General features: G+C 46.8%; 1 protein-coding gene and 1 non-coding gene across 4 annotated transcripts in view; both read left to right on the top strand.

Moving 5' to 3' along the window:
* Positions 1 to 110: 110 nt before the first annotated feature.
* Positions 111 to 22,954, top strand: part of PHYKPL (5-phosphohydroxy-L-lysine phospho-lyase) — a 33,048-nt gene continuing 10,204 nt past the window's right edge. The window contains exons 1-8 of one of the 3 annotated variants that reach the window (XM_066388320.1): positions 111 to 239; positions 958 to 1,076; positions 2,089 to 2,248; positions 5,885 to 5,959; positions 6,633 to 6,720; positions 6,797 to 6,913; positions 8,318 to 8,400; positions 8,664 to 8,889. In XM_066388320.1, the coding sequence (XP_066244417.1) occupies positions 181 to 239; positions 958 to 1,076; positions 2,089 to 2,248; positions 5,885 to 5,959; positions 6,633 to 6,720; positions 6,797 to 6,913; positions 8,318 to 8,400; positions 8,664 to 8,889 (927 nt within the window). In that variant the 5' untranslated portion in view covers positions 111 to 180. Of the gene's footprint in view, positions 240 to 938; positions 1,077 to 2,088; positions 2,249 to 5,884; positions 5,960 to 6,632; positions 6,721 to 6,796; positions 6,914 to 8,317; positions 8,401 to 8,663; positions 8,890 to 22,954 lie in introns of those variants that run through there. The other 2 variants (XM_066388321.1, XM_066388322.1) reach the window with 2 other exon arrangements.
* LOC136377836 (U6 spliceosomal RNA) lies at positions 6,179 to 6,284 on the top strand. The gene has a single exon (XR_010746458.1). It is a non-coding gene; the product is annotated as a U6 spliceosomal RNA (small nuclear RNA).

Here is a 22,954-nt window from a genome sequence, read left to right as displayed (position 1 = left end):
GCCCACGGCGCGACGGGAAAGGGCGAGGCCTCCGCGGTAGGGGCGGGGGCCGAGGAGAGTCGGGGCGGGGCCTCCGCGGTAGGGGTGGGGCCGAGGAGAGTCGGGGCGGGGCCTAGGCGGGTAGGTGGTGAGGCCTCGCCTCCTCTCAGCGCTCTTCTCGGCTGGCTGACGCCCGGCGTCATGGCCTCCGGTCCGCACGGGAAGGCTGCCACCCTGGCTCGGAGGCGGCGGCTGCTCAGGTACCGAGACGGCGGCGCGGGCGGCGCGCACACACAACGCTCGTACGTCCTGCGCGGAGCCCGCGGGCTCCGGCCTCGATCAGCTTTAGCGTTCCCGGCTCCCTGGCCCCTGCGGCTCAAGAGCCGATCCCAGCTGCAGCCGCTTCAGAGCTCTTGGCATTTACCCTCTGGAAAAGGCCTTTGCCTGGGACTTGGGGGGACCTCGCCCAGGCGGCGCGCCACAGGACCTGGGCTTGGCCCACTAGGGAGTGAGTTCAGACGAGGGTGGGGGTGGGGAGCCTAGCAGCCTTAGAGAACGTCTGCCCGTGACCTGTGCTGAGGGCCCCAGGGACATGGGGCGCGAGCCAGCCACCTAGTGGGGGTGCCCTTCCTCCCACTCATCCCAGCAAAGGAGCACTACCTTACGGAGCCCCGTGGGTCTTGGGCGGCCACCTTCCCCGGGATTCAAGGGACTGATGTGGGCACATGCGGAAATCAATAAGACCACGTAGCCTTCAGATGACTTAAGAAACAAGTTAAGTTTTAGTAACTGCTTACCCCTCCTTTTCCTCCTTCCCAGTCGTCACCTGTGGAGGGGAAACTGAAGGCAGGGAAGCAACATGGTGCCCTTCGTGCTTTTGCCCTTTCCAGAAATGGGGGGGGGGGGGGCTGTGATGGGTGGACCTCTCCCTCCAGGTCTGCAGACATGGCTGTACACTTTTTCTGCCTGTCCCCACAGCTCTTCCTGCAGACTCTTTTTTCCTGAGGATCCGATTAAGATTGTCCGGGGCCAAGGGCAGTACATGTATGATGAACAAGGGGCAGAATACATCGATTGCATCAACAATGTGGCTCACGGTCAGTACCATCCCTTGGGCTGGCCGGGCAGGAGAGGAGGCCAAGCCTGTGAATCGGGTCCAGAGGTGATCCTGAGGTGCATAGATATATGGAGAATTTGGGTTGAGCTGAGCAGCGGAGGCCCAGCCCATCTGGTGTAAACTTGTAGTCCAAGCAGGAGCTGTGCTAAACCAGGCAGAAACCTGGGAGTCCATTTCCACTTGGGACTGATGTCAAGCTTGGAGAGCAGCAGTCAGCCCAGCCATGACCAGTAATGGTCTCCCCTGGCCGAGTGCTGGGGGTCATGGCAGAGCTGCAGCCCCAGTGACCATCTCAGGTCCTGGACAAGAACACTGAAGTAGGAATTCAGTTATCCACATCGGGCTGCCAGAGCTGATGGGAGGAAAGTCTGTGACTCAGCAGTCACCTTAATAAAATAGAGGCTAAAAGCAGGGCTCTAGTCCCAGAAACACTCGGTTCATGCCCCTGTCCTTCACGTGTTAACTTTGTAATCTTAGGCAAGTTACTTAATTCTGTTCCTAAGTTTGCTCATATGAAAAATAGACATGATAATACTAGGCACCCACCTCAGGGTGCTTTAGAGGATCAAGTGTGTTAATTCTTGTAATTTGCTTTGAGTGAGCCTGGCACCTGGTGAGCTCCCAGCACATATACGCTGTTAGCATCATCTTTGGCCTTTGGGCAGTCATTACCTTCAGCCCCTACTGACTGGTGAGGTCAGGCCCACCAATAGACACGCCCCCCCTGCATACATCAAACCAGTCCCCACCAAAGACCTGGGTTTCTGCCTGAGAACATTTCCTTCTGCCAGAGTCTCTGCGCCTCCTTTCTAGGTCTCCCTTTCCAGAACTGGCATTTGTCTCCCACCTCTGCCCTCAGACCCCTCTTTCCTCTCCACCTCTCCCTCTATAACTGCATCTTTCCAGGCTGGGTTTATAGATTGGGGGTGGGGGAGGCCTGGTAGGATTGTTTGAGCAGAGTCAACCATGTGATGAAGATGGCCCTCTTCCAGTTGGGCACTGCCACCCTCTCGTGGTCCAAGCAGCTCACAAACAGAACCAAGTGCTCAACACCAACAGCCGATACCTGCACGACAACATCGTGGATTATGCACAGAGGCTGTCCGAGACCCTGCCAGAGAAGCTCTGTGTGTTTTATTTCCTGAATTCTGGGTAAGTGCACTGCGGCCAGCCCCCGAGCAAGATGAAGAGAGTTGCTCACCAGTGTGCAGCATAGTATAGCTAACTGAGCATGGCTGGAGAAGAGAGAGCCCTTGCGCTGTGGGTGCCCAGGCTTCCCAGCTGTAGACCCTGTGCTTACTCTGTCGACCCATTTTCCTGGTCTTTTAATTAGGGGTGTCATAACCTCCCTTCCAGGATCTTTGTTAGGGCTTGTCGGGATAATGTGTTTTTTTTTATTTCTGCCTTAGGAATACATAGGCACAGTGCTGGGGACTACAGCCCAAACCCCTGCTTGCCAGTAAGAAACAAAAACATCAAATGATTCCTTAAAAAAATACAAAATTACAAAGGGGATCATTGCCTAGAGGAAAAGAACAGGGTATAATGAGGCATAAGAGCAGACTGGCCTGCCCTGAGAGAGACAGGGGAGACTTCCCTGAAGAGGTGATGTTAGACTAAACGGAGGAGGAGATAAGTAGATGAGGAGGAAGAGTGCTGCCCGCTCTATCATGAGTGTTCTTGTCAAGGTTGGTCAGCACACAGGACAACCTAGGCAAAGGCCTTGCAGCAGGAAGAGTCATGGTACTCCACCACACTTGAGGCACTAAAAGGCAGCCAGTGAGAAAGTGAAGAAGCTGTGAGCCGACACTTGCAAGGGAGACAAGGCCCTTCACCCAGAGGCTGATCAGCCAAGTAAAGAATCTATTTTATCCTAAGAGCATTGGGAAGTCATCAGAGGGTTTAGATCAGGCAAGTAATGTCATCAGGGCTGGGAGAGAACAAGAATGGACACTGTTAGGTGCCATTTCAAGAGCCAGATGACAGGCGGGGACAGCTCACACTAGAAGTGGGAGTGGAGACAAGTGGCAGGCAATGACATGTACCAGAATCAGCCTAGCATCCTGGGAGAGAACATTCCAACAAATCATAGTTTGAGGCATTTAGATTATAGTAACTTTTTTTTTTTTTTTTTTTTTACAGAGAGAGAGAGTCAGAGGGATAGACAGGGACAGACAAACAGGAACGGAGAGATGAGAAGCATCAATCATTAGTTTTTCGTTGCGCATTGCAACACCTTAGTTGTTCATTGATTGCTTTCTCATATGTGCCTTGACCGTGGGCCTTCAGCAGACCGAGTAACCCTTTGCTCGAGCCAGCGACCTTGGGTCCAAGCTGGTGAGCTTTTTGTTCAAACCAGATGAGCCCACGCTCAAGCTGGTGACCTCGGGGTCTCGAACCTGGGTCCTCCACATCCCAGTCCTATGCTCCATCCACTGCGCCACCGCCTGGCCAGGCAGATTATAGTAACTTTTATCATCATTATTGCCATTTATGTAGTACATTGATCAGTCCCAATAATTTCTAGGAAGTGGAATTTACATATTCATTTTATAGATAAGGAAATAGCAGTTCAAAGAAAGAAACTAGCTTTCCCAGGGCCATCCACATAGTGGGTAGAAGCCAGAACTGGAACCTCTCTGCTGGGACGAGCAGGGAGCTGGGTCCAGGAGAGGGAGCTGTCTTGGCAGTGGAGAAAGGAACATGTGTTGGCTTACTGTACCAGATTCACTCTGGGTTCCAGTGACTTCCATGTTGCCAGACCAGTGGTGTCCCTGCTGCCCTCATCTCACTCCGTCTCAGCAGTACTGACAGAGTTACTACTCTGGAAATGCTTCTGGTCTTGCTTCTAAGACGCTGCGCACGCCCAGTTTCCCCTGGCTTCTGGCTGCTCCTCCCGTCTCTCTTGCCGACTCTTCCTCTGTTCCTCAGGGTGGATCCTCTCTGAGCCCTCTCCTTTCATGATCTCGTCCGTCCCCATGGCATTGCATAACCTCCACATGTTGGTGCCTCCCAAATTTGTGTCTCAAGCCCAGGTGCTTCCCATGTGTTCTTCCCTCAGATCTCTGACCACCCAACTTCACGTGTCAATAAGGAAGTGATTGTCTTCTGCCAAGACCTGATGTGAGGCCATGGCCCCGGCTCTCCCTTATTTTCCCAGGCACCTACCCCAGAGCTTCCCAAAAGCACATCCCTTTTGCTATCCCCCCTGCCCTGGCTCACCTAAATGTCAGTACCATCTGCATCTGTGCTCAGGCAGAAACCCTCCCTCCTCCCAGTCCTGCATCAAGCTCACAGCACTTGTTTCCAGGATGTCTCCATCCGCTTCTGTCCATCTCCATGGACCATCTGCTCTCATTCTGTGGTCTCCTCACTTCCACTTTTTTTTTCATTGATAATAGAGTATTTTTTCATTTTAATTTAAGACTACTGTGGGTGGAAAAGGGGCCACATACTAAACCTAAGAAGTTCAGGGGATTCACTTCCACTTTAATTACCTTCTACTCTATTACACACACACACACACACATACACACACACGTTTCCTCAGATGGAACTGAGTCATGTCTCTTCTCTGGTTAAAACTCAGTAGCATGCTCATTTTGGCAGCACATATACTAAAACTCATCAGTAGCTTTGCACAGCAACTAAGGAGATCCAGGCTCCTTCCAAGGCTCTGTGAAGATGGCCCTGCAGGTCTCCTCTCCCCCACTTGACCTATGGCCTCCCTGTCCTCTCGGTTCCTGAGCACACCGAGCACTTTTCTTTCACAGGGCCTTTGCACATGCGGCTCGCTGTACCTGGAAACTTCCCCCTGAGGAGTCAGTGCAGAGGATGCCTCCTCCTAGAGTCCTTCCCTGACACCCTATCGTAGTGCAGGCTACCAGAATAAAATACCACGCACTGTCACAGAGTGGGAGGTTTAAACAGCAGCCATTTATTTTCTCACAATTCTGGAGGCCAGATCCAAGGTCAAGGTGTTGGCAAGTTTGGTTTCTTTAAGGCCTCTCTCCTTGGTTTGCAGATGTCCACCTTGCTGTCTTTATATGGCCTTTCCTCTCTGTACATAAATCCCTGGTATCTCTGTGTCCAAATTTCCTCTTCTTTTTTTTCTTTTTTTAAAATTTTTCCATTGATGTGTGAGAAAGAGTGTTGGTGGGGAGTAGCAGAGAGGGAAGCAGCAACTCCTTGTTCCACTTAGTTGTTCCATTTAGTTGTGTGCTCCTTGATTATTTCTTGTACGCGCCTTGATCAGGAGTCAAACCCTCAACCTCAGTACACTGGGACAGTGCTCTGTGCACTGAAACACCTAGCCAGGGCCTTAACCATTTCTTTAAATATAGCCGTATCCTGAGGTGCTGGGGTTAGGAGTTTAACATGAATTTTGCAGGACACAATTCAGCTCATAACACCCCCTTATCTACAGTTGGGCACCATCTGATTTTCCTGGAGCACTTATCAAAATGCTCTTTCTTTGGTTGATTGGTTGATTGATTGATTGATTTTTGGCTTTCATGCCACATACTTGAATATAAGTTCCAGGAGGGTCAGGACCTGGCTGTTGTACTGTTGTTGCCCTCAGCTCCTAGCACACAGAGGCATTTGATGAGCTGATGAGTTTTTACTAATGATTAATGAATGGTGTCCCAAGAATGTTCTTGCTGCTGGCAGGGCTCTACCTCCCCCCCCCCCCCACACCCTACCCCAGGGTCTCTCTGTAGGAAGCAGATCTCCAGCAGGGAAAGCCTTGAACAGCTGTCTGAGCACTGCCCACCTTTTCCCTTGTAGATCGGAAGCCAATGACCTAGCCCTGAGGCTGGCCCGCCAGTACACAGGACACTGGGATGTGGTGGTATTAGACCAGTAAGTGCCATTCCCAGGAGCCTGGGCCACTGCTTGTTGGGGGATCAGTGAGGCTCTGATTTGGGGTGCCTTGGGCAGGAAGGATGAGGGGCCATGGCTGCCGAGATCACCCACACACACACCCAGTCTCTCTTCTAGGAGGGCAGCTTCTGAGGAGCTGAGAAAGCTTTGTGAGGGGTGAGAGTAGGCTCCACATCTGAGGTATTAAAAACTGTTCTGGTGCTTACTTCGGCAGCACACATACTATAACTGGGACAATATAGAAAAGATTAATAGGGCCCCATGCAAGGATGACACGCAAATTTGTGAAGCATTCCGAATTTTAAAAAGTTCCAACAGCGGCTCCCGTGATTATGTCCTGCACAGGAGCAGGCCCAGGGTCAGAGCCTCAGCATGTTTAAAGTTCGTTTCAACCCCGAGGGAAAGCCATCCACTTCACAGACAGAACTGAGCCCACAGAGCCTAACTGATGAGCCCCTATTACACAGATACAAATAGTAAGTGGCCCCGCGGCCTGTGCTCAGCCCAGCCTTAGGACTTGGGGGCTGTGTCGGATGCTGACCTTCCTTGTCAGAAAGCTGTGTCTCCTAAGGAGCACAGACACTGGTCAAGGCCAGGCCGGAAACACCACATGCCACCTGACCCTGAGCCCACCTTCCCTTCTCCTCCCCAGAGCTTATCACGGTCACCTGAGCTCCCTGATCGACATCAGCCCCTACAAGTTTCGGGACCTGGATGGACAGAAGGAGTGGGTCCATGTGGTACGAATGGCCCAAAGGGGCAACGGGTTGGTTCCTGTCCCCAGCCTGGATGACACAGTGCTGTCACTCCCCACAGGCACCTCTCCCAGACACCTACCGGGGCCTCTACCGGGAGGACCATCCCAATCCAGCCAAGGCTTATGCCAGCGAGGTGAAGCATTTGATCAGCAATGCACAGGAGCAGGGCAGGCAGGTAACCACATTGCAAGGGTCCAACCCAGCCAACAGTGAACATCATTTCCACTGTTGCCAACTGGTGTTAGAGATAGGGCCCTAAGAGACTCAACCAGATGTGTCCCTGGGCCCAAGCTGTTCTGGTGGGTGCTGCCTGCTTTCAGGAATAGAGGGTGAATAGGAGTTAGCCATTCAAGGTGGGTTTAGGAGTAGGAGGAAAGGCATCCTAAACAGAGGGAAGCCTGCACAGAGGTGAGAAATCATGTGAATGTGGGGCTAGGCTGAGTGGGCAAGAGGTGAACCTAGAGAGGCAGGTGGACCCTATGCCGAAGGGCCACAGGCATGGTGCCAAGGGCTGGAGTCCATGGTGAACCTTCAAAGGGTTTTAAGAGAGAGAGTAATAATAAGAGCAGGGGTATACTTGAATGGGGTCAACCTGAGGGTGAGTAAGCAGTGCGGTACCCAACCTAAGTCAGTGCAGTGAAGATGGTGCAGGCAGAGATGGAACAGTTGCATTGTACCCTGGAAAAAGTGTCACGGTGACAGTGGAGGGGAGGAAGTTAGTGATTTTTGTGAGAGCTCACTGAAGGAGTGACAGACACACACGGGATACGTAGTGGAGACAGGCAGGCTGCATGGGTAGGAAGGTGGGCAGGAAGTATGGCCTATGTGTTTCAGATGCTCTCCACCCACTTATACAAAACCAGAAAAGAGATTGCTCTGGTGACAACGGGTAGGGGAACAGTTCTCCACCCCACTGGCCTTTCTGTCATTCCAGCAGTAGCTCTGAAGCAGCTCTGAGGCAGAATATGGTTTAGAAGTCATTGCTATAAGCAGAAAGGGTCATTGAAAGGTTTTAAATAAGACCGCTCAGTGTCTGGGTTGAGGCATCACCCTGGTCATCAGTGGAGGGTGGGCTGAAAGAGGCATCCAGTTTGAAGGCACCTGCAGGAGGCCAAGGCTGAAACTGGCAGATGTGTGGGAGGCAGGAGCATCCCAGAAGATAGGAAGGAGTGAGTGTAGAGATGACACAGAAGGAGTCAGGCTGTGCTGACTGACGGACACAGGAGGGGGCTGGGTGAGGGTATAGGCCAGATTTCTGTTCTAAGTGGGAGGGTTGGGAGTCACCAGATGGGGGCAGGAGAGGAACAGGCTTATGGGTCAGAAATCAGGGGATTTTGTCTGGGGCATGCTAAGTACAGGAGTCTGGAGGCATCCAAGTCGTTAGAGTTGGTTTGAGGCCTTAAAGAAAACTGAGTCACAAACCCTCAGATGTGATGTGGAGCCCAGATTGGGCGATGGGGGTGCAGTGATGATGGTACATCATCCTGCTGGAAGCAGTCCTGAGCCAGCATTAGCAGGACTCTCTTGGCTTGCCACTCTGCACCTCCATGACTGTTTCTGACGTTCCTTCTCTGCACAGATTGCTGCATTCTTCGCCGAGTCTCTGCCCAGTGTGGGAGGGCAGATTGTTCCCCCTGCTGGCTACTTCCCAGAGGTGGCAGAGTGAGTAGGTCGGAGAGGCTGCCCCAGGGAGGCCTGGGCTGTAATGGAGTTTCCCAGTCTTTGTTCCAAATCCCACCCTCACCTGTTTGCCAGATTTTTCAAAGCCCCTCAATAAATAGTAGTCCCTAGAAGGCCAGCCATCTGCCTAAGGCCCCAACCTTACTGTTGGCAGAGACAGGATTCAGCACCCCAGGACCTCCCAGCTTCTTCTCTGATCCCTCTCACCGCAGTCCCCTCAGTCAGCCGTCTGTCCTCTGCCACAGGCACATCCGCAGGGCCGGAGGGGTCTTTGTCGCAGACGAGATTCAAGTGGGCTTTGGCCGAGTAGGCAAGCACTTCTGGGCCTTCCAGCTGCAGGGTGAAGACTTCGTTCCTGACATTGTCACCATGGGCAAGTCCATTGGCAATGGTCACCCTATAGCCTGTGTGGCCACTACCCAAGCTGTGGCTAGGGCATTTGAAGCAACCGGTGTCGAGTACTTCAATACGGTGAGTGAAGGCTCCAGGACCAGGGAGCACTGAGGGTTCTGGTGGGCCCCCCTGCTTGTCCTTAATGAGCAAAGGCCACAGACTTGGCACTGTGCCAACACAGGAATGTCCAAGATACTGGTTGGAGTGGGCAGGGGCAAGTGGACAATTACAGCAGGTCAGAGGGAAAAAAAAAAACCTCTTTAAAATTAGCATCAATCCAAAAGCTATGATAAGAGATCGTGTCTTATAAAATATCTGAAAGAAAACAAGAAGCCCTCTCTCCTAGAAAAAGCTGCCTACTATGTGCAAGTTGCTGTGCTAAGAGCTGATTGAGGTACATATGGAGCTGTCTGAGTGATCAGTGGTCTGGTATTGGGGTTCGTGTTGCAGTAGGAACTTAGAGGAGGGTAGCTCCCTGACCATGCAGCATAGGGTGAAGTGGGTCCATGGGTTGCAGGAGAAGCCACAGCACACCCAGTGGCGCTAACAGCGTGGTTGTGTGGTGGGTGAGGGAAGCGTGGTGGTCACCAGGTGGCCTCATGGTAAAGACCTGAGGAGTCTGGAGTGATCCTCAGGGCAGTGAGGAACCATGAAAGAGTTTTAATCAGGGAAAGACAAGATCTGAAATACACTTTAGAACAGGGGTCCCCAAACTATGGCCCGCGGGCCACATGCGGCCCCCTGAGGCCATTTATCCAGCCCCCACCGCACTTCCGGAAGGGGCACCTCTTTCATTGGTGGTCAGTGAGAGGAGCATAGTTCCCATTGAAATACTTGTCAGTTTGTTGATTTAAATTTACTTGTTCTTTATTTTAAATGTTGTATTTGTTCCCGTTTTGTTTTTTACTTTAAAATAAGATATGTGCAGTGTGCATAGGGATTTGTTCATAGTTTTTTTTATAGTCTGACCCTCCAATGGTCTGAGGGACAGTGAACTGACCCCCTGTGTAAAAAGTTTGGGGACCTCTGCTTTAGAAGGATCTCTGGTGATCAGTGTGGAGAAAGACTGAAGGTAGGCCACTGACCAGGCAAGAGAGGAGGATCCCGCCTGACCAGGCAGTGGCGCAGTGGATAGAGCATTGGACTGGGACGCAGAGGACCCAGGTTCGAGACCCCCAGGTCACCAGCTTGAGCGCGGACTCATCTGGTTTGAGCAAAACTCACCAGGTTGAGCCCAAGGTCACTGGCTCGAACAAGGGGTTACTCAGTCTGCTGAAGGCCCATGGTCAAGGCACATATGAGAAAGCAATCAATGAACAACTAAGGTGCCACAACGAAGAACTGATGATTGATACTTCTCATCTCTCTCCATTCCTGTCTGTCTGTCCCTATCTGTCCCTCTCTCTGTCTCTGGAGGATCCCAACTCTGGGCATGGGCCACAGGGAAGAATAGGGAGGGACAGAGAGTTAGGGGGAAGAATTCCTCAATGTGACCTCCTAAAACAGTCAGTTTGAATTGGGGCCTGAAACAGGTCAATGTTTGTCAAGATGGTTGAGATCTGCCTGCCTTGTGATGGTGCAGTGGATAAAGCAACCTGGAGTGCTGAGATTGCCAATTCGAAACTGTGAGCTTGCCCAATCAAGGCACATATGAGAAGTAACTACTATGAGTTGATGCTTTTCACTCCCCCCCACACACCTTTATAATCAATAAATAAAATATTTCTTTAAAAATTAAATATTTAGCCTGGCCTGTGGTGGCGCAGTGGATAAAGCTTTGACCTGGAACGCTGAGGTTGCCGGTTCAAAACCCTGGGCTTGCCTGGTCAAGGCACATACAAGAAGCAACTATGAATTGATGCTTCCTACTCCCCCCCCCTTCTCTCTCTCTCTCTCTCTCTCTCTCTCTCTTTCTCTTTCTGCTCTCTCTAAAAAATCAGTAAATAAAATTTAAAAAAAAATTAAAGATGGCCTGACCAGGCGGAGGCGCAGTGGATAGAGCATCAGACTGGGATGCAGAGGACTCAGGTTCAAGACCCCGAGGTCTCCAGCTTGAGCTCAGGCTCATCTGGTTTGGGCAAAAAGCCCACTGGCTTGAACCCAAGGTCTCTGGCTTCAGCAAGGGGTTACTCAGCCTGCTGAAGGCCCACGGTCAGACGAGATCGGGCGTGTTCAGGGTGTATGGCCGTAGACTAGGGCCCACGGTCAAGGCACATATGAGAAAGCAATCAATGAACAACTAAGGTGTTGCAACATGCAATGAAAAACTAATGATTGATGCTTCTCATCTCTCTCCGTTCCTGTCTGTCTGTCCCTGTCTATCCCTCTCTCTGACTCACTCTGTCTCTGTAAAAAATAAATAAAATTTAAAAAAAAATTAAAGATGGTCAAGATTTGGCAGAGGTCATTAAGGGCATATCCAGTTGATATGTATGTAGACAGAGCCTCGTGCCCTGACAAATTCACTGTTCGGGAGGGAGATGGGCTCATAGACCCCTGATCACAATGTCATAGGGGAAGGCTTTGCAGAAGGAGGGTGGAGAAGAGGAGCACAGGAGGCTTATTGGGAATGTGGAGGGTGAGGAATTACCCTGCAAGGAGGAAGAAGCATGTTGTGCTCAGTGAAAGAACCTATTGGAGCCTGAACCTGGTATTTGTCTGTCTCTGTTGAAGAAACATATATAGTCAGTCCATGGTTCGTGAAAGACTCAGCATCTGTTCCTACATAGCCCTCTTTTAGTTAGTTACTTTTATTACTGATATAAGCATCTGAGAAGCCATCATCCCAAATAAAAGTTGGGAACTGGACAATAATCTGCATTTTTCTATCCGTATGGTTGCTCCCAGTCCCTGCCTCCCCTAGCCCAGGCGGCCGTCACTCTGAATCCCGTGTTCAGTAGTCACGTCTTTTAACTTTATAAGAAGTGTATCATGCTGTGTATATGTAGTCTTTGGGAATTTGTTGGTTTTGTTTTTTTGTTGTTTTGTTACTGTTGTTGTTTTGGGAGGTTTTTTGCCTAACATTACTAAGAGTCACCCACATTGCTTGTCACTGAAGTGCATTTGTTTTGATAATAATATCCCATTGTATAAATGACCACAGTTTATTTGTCCATTTCTGTTGATGTGCTTTGCTGTTGTTCCCATGGTTTTTGCTATTATAAACAGTGCTGCTATGAACCATTTTTGTAAGTCTGTTGTACATGTGCAAGATTATTTTTTAGGAATAACCTAAGAGTTGAATTGCTGGGTCATTTTTCACCTCCATTTTGAAACAATGACATCTGTTTTCCAAAATAGGTCACAAGTTAACATCCCACCAGCAGGTGTAAGAGATTCTGTAGGTCAGTATCCTCTTCAACATCTTTTAATTTGTTCCAGTCAAGTAGGGTGTAAAGTTGTATCCCCTCAAATCAGGGAATGGTCTTGACATGGCATTCCCTGATTTTAGGTTATGTGAAGCACCTCTTTATGTGTTTATTGGCCATGTGTTTCATCTGTGAAATGCCTGTTTTTCCTTTTGTCCATGTTTTGATTTAGTTACTAGTGCTTTTCTTCTTTGTAGGGGTTTGTGTCTACATGTATCTATATGTGTGCATTGTATATGCGTGTGTACGTGCATTCTTCATCATCTTGTTCCTTTTTCTTTTATAATATTGTTTCTTTGAGTGCTCTCTTCTGTTTTATTCCCCTTTGCTTTCTTTGGGGTTTGTTCTGTTTTGTGTGTGTGTGTGTATGTATGTCTTTTTAATAAGGTGGATATGTAACTGGGTTTTTTTATTCATATAAATACATATTTAAGCCTGTAAATTTCCCTTAAAGCACAACTTTTACTTTGTATCCGGCTAATTTTATTACATATTGTTCCATTATTGCAAAAATGTGATTCAGACCCTAAGGATCTCCAAGACCCTTTCAGGGATCTGCAAAGAAAAAACTTCTTTGAAAATAATATTAACATGTTATTTGGTTTTTTTACTCTCATCCTCTCACAATGAGACAATGAAGTGTCCCAGAGGCTACAGCAGACTGAATGCTGGGACAGATATGAGAATCCCACCGGCCAGACATTTAGGAGATTTGAAAACATATACGAACAAGGCCATGTTTTAAAAATATAGTTATTTTCATAAATATGATAAGATACACTGTTCTTAATTATTTTTAAATGGCATATTTAGAATTAATAAATATTTTTCAGATTTTTCCGTTTTAATTTCTGTACAGTAAATATTAATAGATATAACATATAACAAAAGCTGTTTGGGTCCCTCAGTAATTTTTGGAGTATGAAGAGATTCTAAGACCAAATGTTTGAGAACCTCAACACACTATTGTTCAATTCTAGATTTTTAAGTCTTTTTATTATTAATTTCTGACTAAGGACACTGACGTCAAAGGTCATATCTTGCCCTGGCCAGATAGCTCAGTCACTTAGAACATCATCCTAATCTGCCTGGGTTGCAGTTCAATCCTGGTCAGGGCACATACAAGAATCAAGCAGTGATTTCACAAATAAGTGGAACAGCAAATCAATGTTTCTCTTTCTTTTTCCCCCTTTCTCTCCCTAAAATCATTCATTTTTTTAAAAAAGAATTTTTTAAAGGTCGTATCTTGCTGGCCGGTTAGCTTAGTCAAGTAAGAGCATCATCCTGAAACAACAAGGTTGCAGGTTTGATCCCTGTCGGGGCAAACACAGGAAGCAGCCAGTGAAAGCATAGCTGAGTGGAACAATGAATGCTCTCTTCCCCTCCCTTCTCTCTCCCTCCCTTTCTATCTTGAAAAGAAAAGAAAATTAAGCCCTGGCCAGACAGCTCAGGTGGTAGGAGCATCGTTCCGGAGCACAAAGGTTGCTGGTTCAACTCAATTCCCCAGTCGGCACATGCAGAAGCAATTTACTGTTCCTGTCTCCCTGCCTCTCTCTCAAAAAAAAAAAAAAGGTTATGTCTTGTGTGATGCTTCTTTTGATACTTATTCTTTCTGTAAAATGTGTCAAGGTGATCTAATACTTGCTTGTTTTACATGTCCTTGAGAAAAATGTGTGTTCTCTAAATGCAAAATTCTGAACACTTCTTAGGTCACACTTGTTAATTATGTTGTTTGAATTTTTTTTTAACTTGTTTTTTTTGTATGTTTCTGAAGTGAGAATCAGGGAAGCAAAGAGACAGACTCCTGCATGTGCCCAAACAGGATCCACCCAGCATGCCCATCAGGGGGCAATGCTCTACCCATCTGGGGTATTGCTCCGTTGCAAACAGAACCATTCTAGCACCTGAGGCAGAGGCCATGGAGCCATCCTCAGTGCCTGGGCCAACTTTGCTACAAGGGAGCCTTGGCTGGGAGAGGGGGAAGGGCAGAGAAGCAGGTGGGCGCTTCTCCTCTGTGCCCTGGCAGGGAATCGAACCTGGGACACCTACATGCCGGGCCAACACTCTACCGCCAAGCCAACCAGCCAGGGCTGAATTTCCTATATTCTTGCTGGATATTTTTTTCTACTTAACCTGTTAATTGAGAACTATGTGTTAAAATCCCGCAACATCAAAAACTGATCAATTTTTTTATTTTTTTTTATTTTTTACAGAGACAGAGAGAGGGATAGATAGGGACAGACAGACAGGAACGGAGAAAGATGAGAAGCGTCAATCATCAGTTTTTCATTGCGACACCTTAGTTGTTCATTGATTGCTTTCTCATATGTGCCTTGACTGTGAGCCTTCAGCAGACCAAGTAACCCCTTGCTCGAGCCAGTGACCTTGGGTCTAAGCTGGTGAGCTCTGCTCAAACCAGATGAGCCCGCACTCAAGCTGGTGATCTCGGGGTCTCGAACCTGGATCTTCCGCATCCCAGTCCAACGCTCTGTCCACTGCGCCACTGCCTGGTCAGGCTCAATTTTTTTAACACTATTAATATTTACTTCATATATATATATATATATATATATATATATTTTTTTTTTTTTTTGTATTTTTCCAAAGCTGGAAACGGGAGGCAGACAGACTCGACAGACTCCCGCATGCGCCCAACCAGGATCCACCCAGCATGCCCACCAGGGGGCAATGCTCTGCCCATCTTGGGGCGTCGCTCTGCTGCAATCAGAGCCATTCTAGCACCTGAGGCAGAGGCCACAGAGCCATCCTCAGTGCCCGGGCAAACTTTGCTCCAGTGGAGCCTTGGCTGTGGGAGGGGAAGAGAGAGACAGAGAGGAAGGAGAGGGGGAGGGATGGAGAAGCAGATGGGCGCTTCTCCTGTGTGCCCTGGCCGGGAATCGAACCCAGGACTCCTGCACACCAGGCCGACACTCGACCACTGAGCCAACCGGCCAGGGCCCACTTCATATATTTTGAGGTTACTAAATATATATATATACTTTCTTTTATTTCTATATGTTCATTGGGAATCAAATCTTTAGTTTTAAATTGAGGTATAATTGACATAACATATTAGTTTCAGGTATACAACATAAATGATTTGATATTTGTATATTTTATAAAATGATCACCACAGTGCCCTGGCCAAGTAGTTCAGCTGGTTAGAGCGTTGTCCTGATACACCAAGGTTGCAGGTTCAATTCCTGGTCAGAGCACATACATGGCTCAACCAATGAATGCATAAATAAGTGGAACTACAAATCGATCTCTCTCTTTTTCTCTCTCCCTCCCTTCCCCTATCTCTCCTTCTTCCTCTCTCTCTTTCCCCCTCCCTCCCCTCTCTCCCTTCCTCTCTTTCTCTAAAATGATTACCACAATGTGTAGTTAACATCCATCATCATACATAGTTATAAGTTGTTTTTTTCTAGTGATAAGAACTATTAAGATCTACTTAAAAACAGCAGATAGCCTGACCAGACGGTAGCACAGTGGATAGAGTATTGGACTGGGATGCGAAGGACCCAGGTTCGAGACCCCGAGGTCGCCAGCTTGAGCACAGGCCCATCTGATTTGAGCAAAAGCTCACCAGCTTGGACCCAAGGTTGCTGGCTCGAGCAAGGGATTACTCGGTCTGCTGAAGGCCCGCGGTCAAGGCACATATGAGAAAGCAATCAATGAACAACTAAGGTGTCGCAACGTGCAACAAAAAACTAATGATTGATGCTTCTCATCTCTCTGTCTCTATCTCTCTGTCTGTCTCTGTAAAAAAAAAAAAAAAGAAAGAAAGGACAAAACAGCAGATAGAGTGTCAGCCCAGAGTATTGATGCCCAGAGTATTGATGTCCCAGATTTGATTCCTGATCAGGGCACACAGGAGAAGCAACCATCTGCTTCTCTCCCCCTCCCCCTCCCCATCCCCTCCTCTTCCCCCATCTCACTCTCTTCCTCTCCCACAGCCAGTGGCTCAGTTGGTTCGAGCATCAGCCTCAGGTGCTGAGGATAGCTCAGTTGATTTCGAGCATCGGCCCCAGACAGGTTCCCAGATGGATCCCGGTTGGGGCACATGCATGAGTCTGTCTCTCTGCCTCCCCGCCTCTCACTTTCTATTCTATCCATTTTTGCTTTCTGTGTTTTGGGACTTTATTGTTAAATGCATCTCTGTTTGTAGTAGTATATCCATTTGATATATTTATATTTTTATCATTGTAAAGTGTTTATATTGCTAGTAACATTTTATTTAGGCACACTGGTTATTTACCATAGACATTCAATAGTATTTTGTATTACTTTCGAGTGTATGTATGTACAGCAGTGGTTAGACAATCATATACTTTACAGAGCCCCCCCTTGATATTTCCAGCTAGTAACAATTTTAATCTTCAAGTCTTTTATGTCTAATATTAGTACAGCCCCACCAGCTCTTTTAGTTACTATTTGCATGGTATATCTTCTCCACAGCTCTGCTTTCAACCTACTTGCATCTTTATCAATGCTCTTTATTTCTTCATGTGGATTCAAGTTACTGTCTGATATCAATTTTTTTTAATGATTTTTCTATTGATTTTGGAAAGAGGAGAGAGAGGAGGAGAGGGAAGCATCAATACATAGTGGTTGCTTCTCATCTGTGCCTTGCAGGGCTAGCCTGGGGTTTTCAACCTGCAGCGACCTCAGTGTTCCAGGTCAATGCTTTATCCACTACGCCACCACTGGTCAGGTTTTTTAAATTTTTTTTTATTTTCTATAGAGAGAGAGGGAAACATCAATTTATTGTTTTACCCATTTATGTACTCATTGGTTGATTTTTTTTTTTTTTTTTCATTTTAGAAAGGAGAGAGACAGAGAAGGGGGGAAGGAGCAGGAAGCATCAACTCCCATATGTGCCTTGACCAGGCAAGCCCAGGGTTTTGAACTGGCAACCTCAGCATTTCCAGGTCCATGCTCTATCCACTGCGCTACCACCTGGTCAGGCTCATTGGTTGATTCTTGTATGTGCCCTCACTGGGGATCCAACCTGCAACCTTGGCGTATCAAGACGATGCTCTAACCACCTGAGCTACCCAGCCAGGACCTGATTATCTTTTCCTTTCAGCTTTTAAAAATACCATTATTATTTCTTGTAAAGTAGATCTGCTAGTGACAATATTTCTTAAGTTTTTTTAATCTGTAATTGTCTTTGTTCCTCTTTTATATTTTAAGGATACTTTTTGTTTGGTTACTTTTTGGTTTTTTCCTTTCTGTATGAAGGATAGTTTTACTTTATATAGAATTAAAAATTTTTTTCCCATTGATTTGAGGGAGGGAGAGAGAAAGGTAGAGAAGCATCAGCTTGTTCCACTTAGTTGTTCCAATTCATTGTGCACTCATTGATTGCTTCTCTTTTTTTTTCAGTGAGAGGAGGGGAGACAGAGACAGATGCCAGCATGCACCCTGACCGGAATCTACCCGGCAGGCCCACTAGGGGGCAATACTCTGCCTATCTGGGTGTTGCTCCATTGCTCTGCAACTGAGGTCTTCATAACACCTGAGGCAGAGGCCATGGAGGCATCCTCAGCATCTGGGGCCAACTCACTCCAATTGAGCCATGGCTGCAGGAGGGGAGAAGAAGAGAAAGAGAGAAGTGAGAGAGAAGTGAGAGGAGGAAGGGTGGAGAAGCAGATGGCGCTTCTCCTGTGTGCCCTGACAGAGAATTGAACATAGACAGCCACATGCCAGGCCGACGCTCTTACTACTGAGCCAACCTGTCAGGGCCATTGATTACTTCTCATATATACCCTGACCAGGGGTGAGGGAGCTACAGCAGAGCAAGTGACCCCTTGCTCAAGCCAGCAACGTTGGGCTCAAGCCTGCAACCTTGGACTTAAAGCCAGCAACCTTTAGGCTCAAGCCAGCAACCATGGGGTCATGTCTATGATCCTGCACTCAAGCTGGTGAGCCCACGCTCAAGCCAGCAACCTTGGGGTTTTGAACCTGGGTCCTCTGTGTACCAGCCAACACTCTATCCACTGCACCACCGCCTAGTCAGGCTATAACATCTCATTTAAAGTCTTTGTCTAGCCCTGGCCGGTTGGTTCAGTGAATAGAGCATCGGCCTGACATGCAGACATCTCAGGTTCAATCCTCGGTCAGAGCACATAAGAAGCGACCATCTGCTTCTCCCTCCCTCTTCCCCTTCTCTCTCTTCCCCTCTCACAGCCAGTGGCTTGGTTAGTCCAAGCGTTGGCCCCATGCACTGAGGATAACTCAGTTGATTCGAGCATCAGCCCCAGACATGGGTTGCTGGGTGGATTTCAGTCAGGGTGCATGTAGGAGTCTGTCTATCTCCTCTCCTCTCACTTAAAAAAAAGTAAGTCTTTATCTAGTAAAGCCAACATCTGAGCTTCCTTAGGGACAGTTTTTGTTGTTTGCTTCCCCTCTCCACCTACCCATGTGAGTGGCCATGCCTGTTTCTTTCTTTTGTGGATGATGAAGGGGAGGTATAATCATAATTTTCTAACTGGGCAGTTCACCTTGGTTAGTCACACCTCAAGGCTAAAACTTTTTTTTGGACTATAACTTCTTTACCAAAGGTTTAGGCAAGCCTTGCCCATTGTCCTTGTGCATATAGGGTAATACACTTTTGAAATGCCAGAAGTAATACACACATGATCTTGTTAACTGTCCTATAATCCAATTCCTACCTTCTTTCTCCCACCTTCATGTAATAATCTTTACATTCCCTCCTTAATTCCAAATGCATAAAAGAAACTGCAAAACTGTCATTCTCTGGGTCATCTGAGATCTTGCTTGCCAGCAATTATTGTCAGTTTGGGCTCAAATAAACCCTTATAAATATTCTCTACAGGTTTGGGCATTTTCTTACATCGACACTTGGCATGTTTCACAGTTTTCTATTGAGAACTGGACATTTTAAATAATATAATGTGGCAACTTTGGAAATCATACTCCCTCCTCATGGTTTGTTATTGCTTTTAATTGTTCTTTGTATGGTGCCTTTTTTTTCTCTTTTTAAGACTTTATTCATTTTAGACAGGAGAGAGAAAGAGAAAGAGAAGGGGGGAGGAGCAGGAAGCATCAACTCCCATATGTGCCTTGACCAAGGCAAGCCCAGGGTTTTGAACCGGGGATCTCAGCATTCCAGGTCGACGCTTTATCCACTGCGCCACCACAGGCCAGGCTGTATGGTGCCTTTTTTAAACTAATTCTGTAAAGTCTTTGTTCTTTGTCATGTATAACCACTGTAGTCTCTGCTTGGTTAGTTCAGTGATCTAATGATTGGTCAGACATCTCCTTAAATGCCTGGGGAACCAAGAGGTCGCTCAGCCTTTGACAAAGCTTCATGTGTTGGGGTGTGTTAGGGTATGTATGCTTCAACACTTAGCCAAGCACTTGACAACCCAGGCTTCGCCTTTACTCCCACCTTATTCCGAGCCTCAAGGCAGCCAGTAGTGATGTTACCAGAATAAGCCAGGGTTCATGTTGCCCATTGTCCTTTTAGCCAATTCACGAGAGACAGGAACTGAGTAGATAAAAGAGCATATTTAATTCAAATTGCCAGCAACTCAAGAAGGCAGATGGACTCAGGTCCGAAAAACTTCCTTTTTTTTTATTTTTTTATTTACAGAGGCAGAGATAGACAGGGACAGACAGACAGGAACAGAGAGAGATGAGAAGCATCAATCATTAGTTTCTTGTTGTGCGTTGCGACTTCTTAGTTGTTCATTGATTGCTTTCTCATATGTGCGTTGACCGTGGGTCTTCAGCAGACCGAGTGACCCCTTGCTGGAGCCAGCGACCTTGGGTCCAAGCCGGTGAGCTTTTTGCTCAAACCAGATGAGCCCGCACTCAAGCTGGCGACCTTGGGGTCTCGAACCTGGATCCTTCCGCATCCCAGTCCGACAATCTATCTACTGTGCCACTGCCTGGTCAGGCCCAAAAAACTTCCTTAACAGTCTTGGCTGACTGGCCAGTTTATATACCTTTGGAGAGGTTAAAGATTTATTACTGGCCCTGGCCGGTTGGCTCAGTGGTAGAGCGTCGGCCTGGCGTGCAGAGGTCCCAGGTTCGATTCCCGGCCAGGGCACACAGGAGAAGCGCCCATCTGCTTCTCCACCCCTCCCCCTCTCCTTCCTCTCTGTCTCTCTCTTCCCCTCCCGCAGCCGAGGCTCCATTGGAGCAGGGATGGCCCGGGCGCTGGGGATGGCTCCTTGGCCTCTGCCCCAGGCGCTAGAGTGGCTCTGGTCGGGCAGGGCGACCCCCCCGGAGGGGCATAGCGTCGCCCCCTGGTGGGCGTGCCGGGTGGATCCCAGTCGGGCGCATGTGGGAGTCTGTCTGTCTCTCCCCATTTCTAGCTTCGGAAAAATACAAAAAAAAAAAAAAAGAGAGAGAGAAAAAGATTTATTACTGAGCATGTAGTTAGTCATGTTGTAGAATGCAGGTGGTCGGGATCTGGCATGCAGGAATGTCCCCAGGATGCTTGCTTGACATGAGTGATGGCCTTATATTGTAGGTAGGTATCTTTTATCTCCAGGGCACTGACATCTTGAGTCCTTGGGAACCTATCTGCAAAACAACTCTCTATGTTCCTTGGAAGGACATGAAGCAATAATTAAATTTCTTATTCATAACTTAGTTTTCTAAGCTATGAGTGTATAGTAGTTAACCCCTAATAAACTATTAACCCCTTACAATGAGAATTGAGTTTTTAGGTCTTTTCTGAACATGAACTTAGCACTGGATATGAGCATATTCCTACACATATGCATGGCCTTCTAGATTTCCAGGGCTGTGTCGGAGCTTCTGTTTTCTCTCTTTCGATCGTCATTCTGGGGTGATGGGAGAAAGACACATCTGGGTGCTAGTTGAGCATCTTGGCCAGGTCATGATTCTAAACCAAAGACATTCTACTTTTTAACAAGTTCATGGTTAATAAAATACAGTAAGTAGCCTCAATGCAACCTGTGTCTATTCCACACGTAATTTGTTTTGGACAAAGTGGAAAGCTGCCTCATAGAGTTACTAGGTAGCTTTTTGTGATCTCAAGTATGGGGCTCTGCACACAAATTTTCAAGATGTTCTACAGCAGTTGTTTTCAGTGACTATAGACTCTGTAATCTTCATATAACATCACAATGGTTAACTCTTGCAGACCAGCATGAAATTTCTGGTGAACTGACACCTGTCCGTAGACTAGTGGTTGAAAACTCTGATCTACAGGATACCACTATACACCCATTAGAATGGCTACAAAAAGGACAAAATTACTAAAAAGACTGACAGCTCCAAATGTTTTTAGTATGTGGAACTACTGGAATTTCATAGACAAGTGGTGAGAAAATAATGGTACCACTATTTTGTAAAACAGTTTCACAGTTTTTTATAAAATTATATATATATATATATATATATATATATATATATATATATATATATTATACAATCCAGCAGTTCCACTCCTAGATATTTACCCTAGAGAAATGAGAATATATGTTTACAAAAAGATTTGTCATAAATGTTAATAATAGTTTTATGCTTAATATCCAAAAATCAAAATAACCCAAGGGTTCATCAGTAGGAGATAGGATAAACAAATTCTTGTGTGTCCAATGGAATACTATGCAGCTATAAAATGAACGACCTACACACATAACAATATAGATGAATTCTAAAAACATTTTGAGTAAAAGAAGCGAAGCAGAAGGGTACATACTCTGTGATTCCATTCATATGACATTATGGAAAAGGCCAAAGTCGTGAAAGAACTCAGGTCAGTGGCTGCCTGGGCCAGCAGTGGAGGGGGAACAAGGAACTCCTGGTGTGATGGAAATATTTTGTGTCCTCATTGTGGTGGGAGTTCTATAGTTTTACACGTTTGTCAAGTCAAATTGAACTATAGTCGTGCACCGTGTATTGTTTTGGTCAACAACAGACTATTTTTGACCAAAAAATCAACCTGTAGAGAATTTTTATAAAAAATTATTTGAGCCATTATAGACAAATATTTCATGTCAACTGTAATTGAAAAAAAATTTTTAATTAAAATAACCAAGGAGGAAAAAATTATTCGAGCCAAACAGAAGATATACCTGGAAGCAAGATCTCAACAGACTGAGAAAAATGCTCCCAAGAATAACATTTTGCAGCTTCTTTAATGCACTTGGAATTAAGGAGGGAACATAAGGAAGACTGCATGAAGGGGGGGAAAGCAAGGTGGGGACAGGACTACAGGATGGTAGTTCCATAAGATTATAATGGGAGCTGAAAAATTCCTATAATAGCAGTCTTAACCAACATTACAAAAATACTTAAAATTGTATTACAGTTGCCTACCATATTCAGTACAGTATGCTGTACAGCTTTGTAATCTAGGAGCTAGAGAAGAACAGAATTTGTCACCCCCAAAATATGTTTCTTTGGCATAAGGATTATTTATGCTGATTAATTTTAGGAAACAGCAGATTTGAGGAAAGCTCTGAAAACCAAGTAGAAGTAACCCTTTTGAAAGCTACATTTATATTTATAAAGGAAATCTCCATCTCTAAGGGTGTCTCTCTCTGTGCCAAGAAGAGGGGTATGACCTTATCTCTAGAAATTTACGAATGCAGGAGGAGATAAGTCTGCATGATGCCTCATCCTGGCTTACTGGGCTTTTCCTGGTCACTTCCCTAACTGGCTCCCTCTACCCCAACATCTTCTGTCTTCAACTGGAGATGGTATTTAAGGCAATGGCTTTCAGCCATTTGGGGGAGTTACTTAGTTTTCCTGGGTCTCTCCTATGT

This window comes from Saccopteryx leptura, chromosome 6, assembly GCF_036850995.1.
Source record: "Saccopteryx leptura isolate mSacLep1 chromosome 6, mSacLep1_pri_phased_curated, whole genome shotgun sequence".
Lineage (NCBI taxonomy): Eukaryota > Metazoa > Chordata > Mammalia > Chiroptera > Emballonuridae > Saccopteryx > Saccopteryx leptura.
Note: the sequence above shows the minus strand (reverse complement) of the source record. Positions and strands in the feature narration are given on the sequence as shown.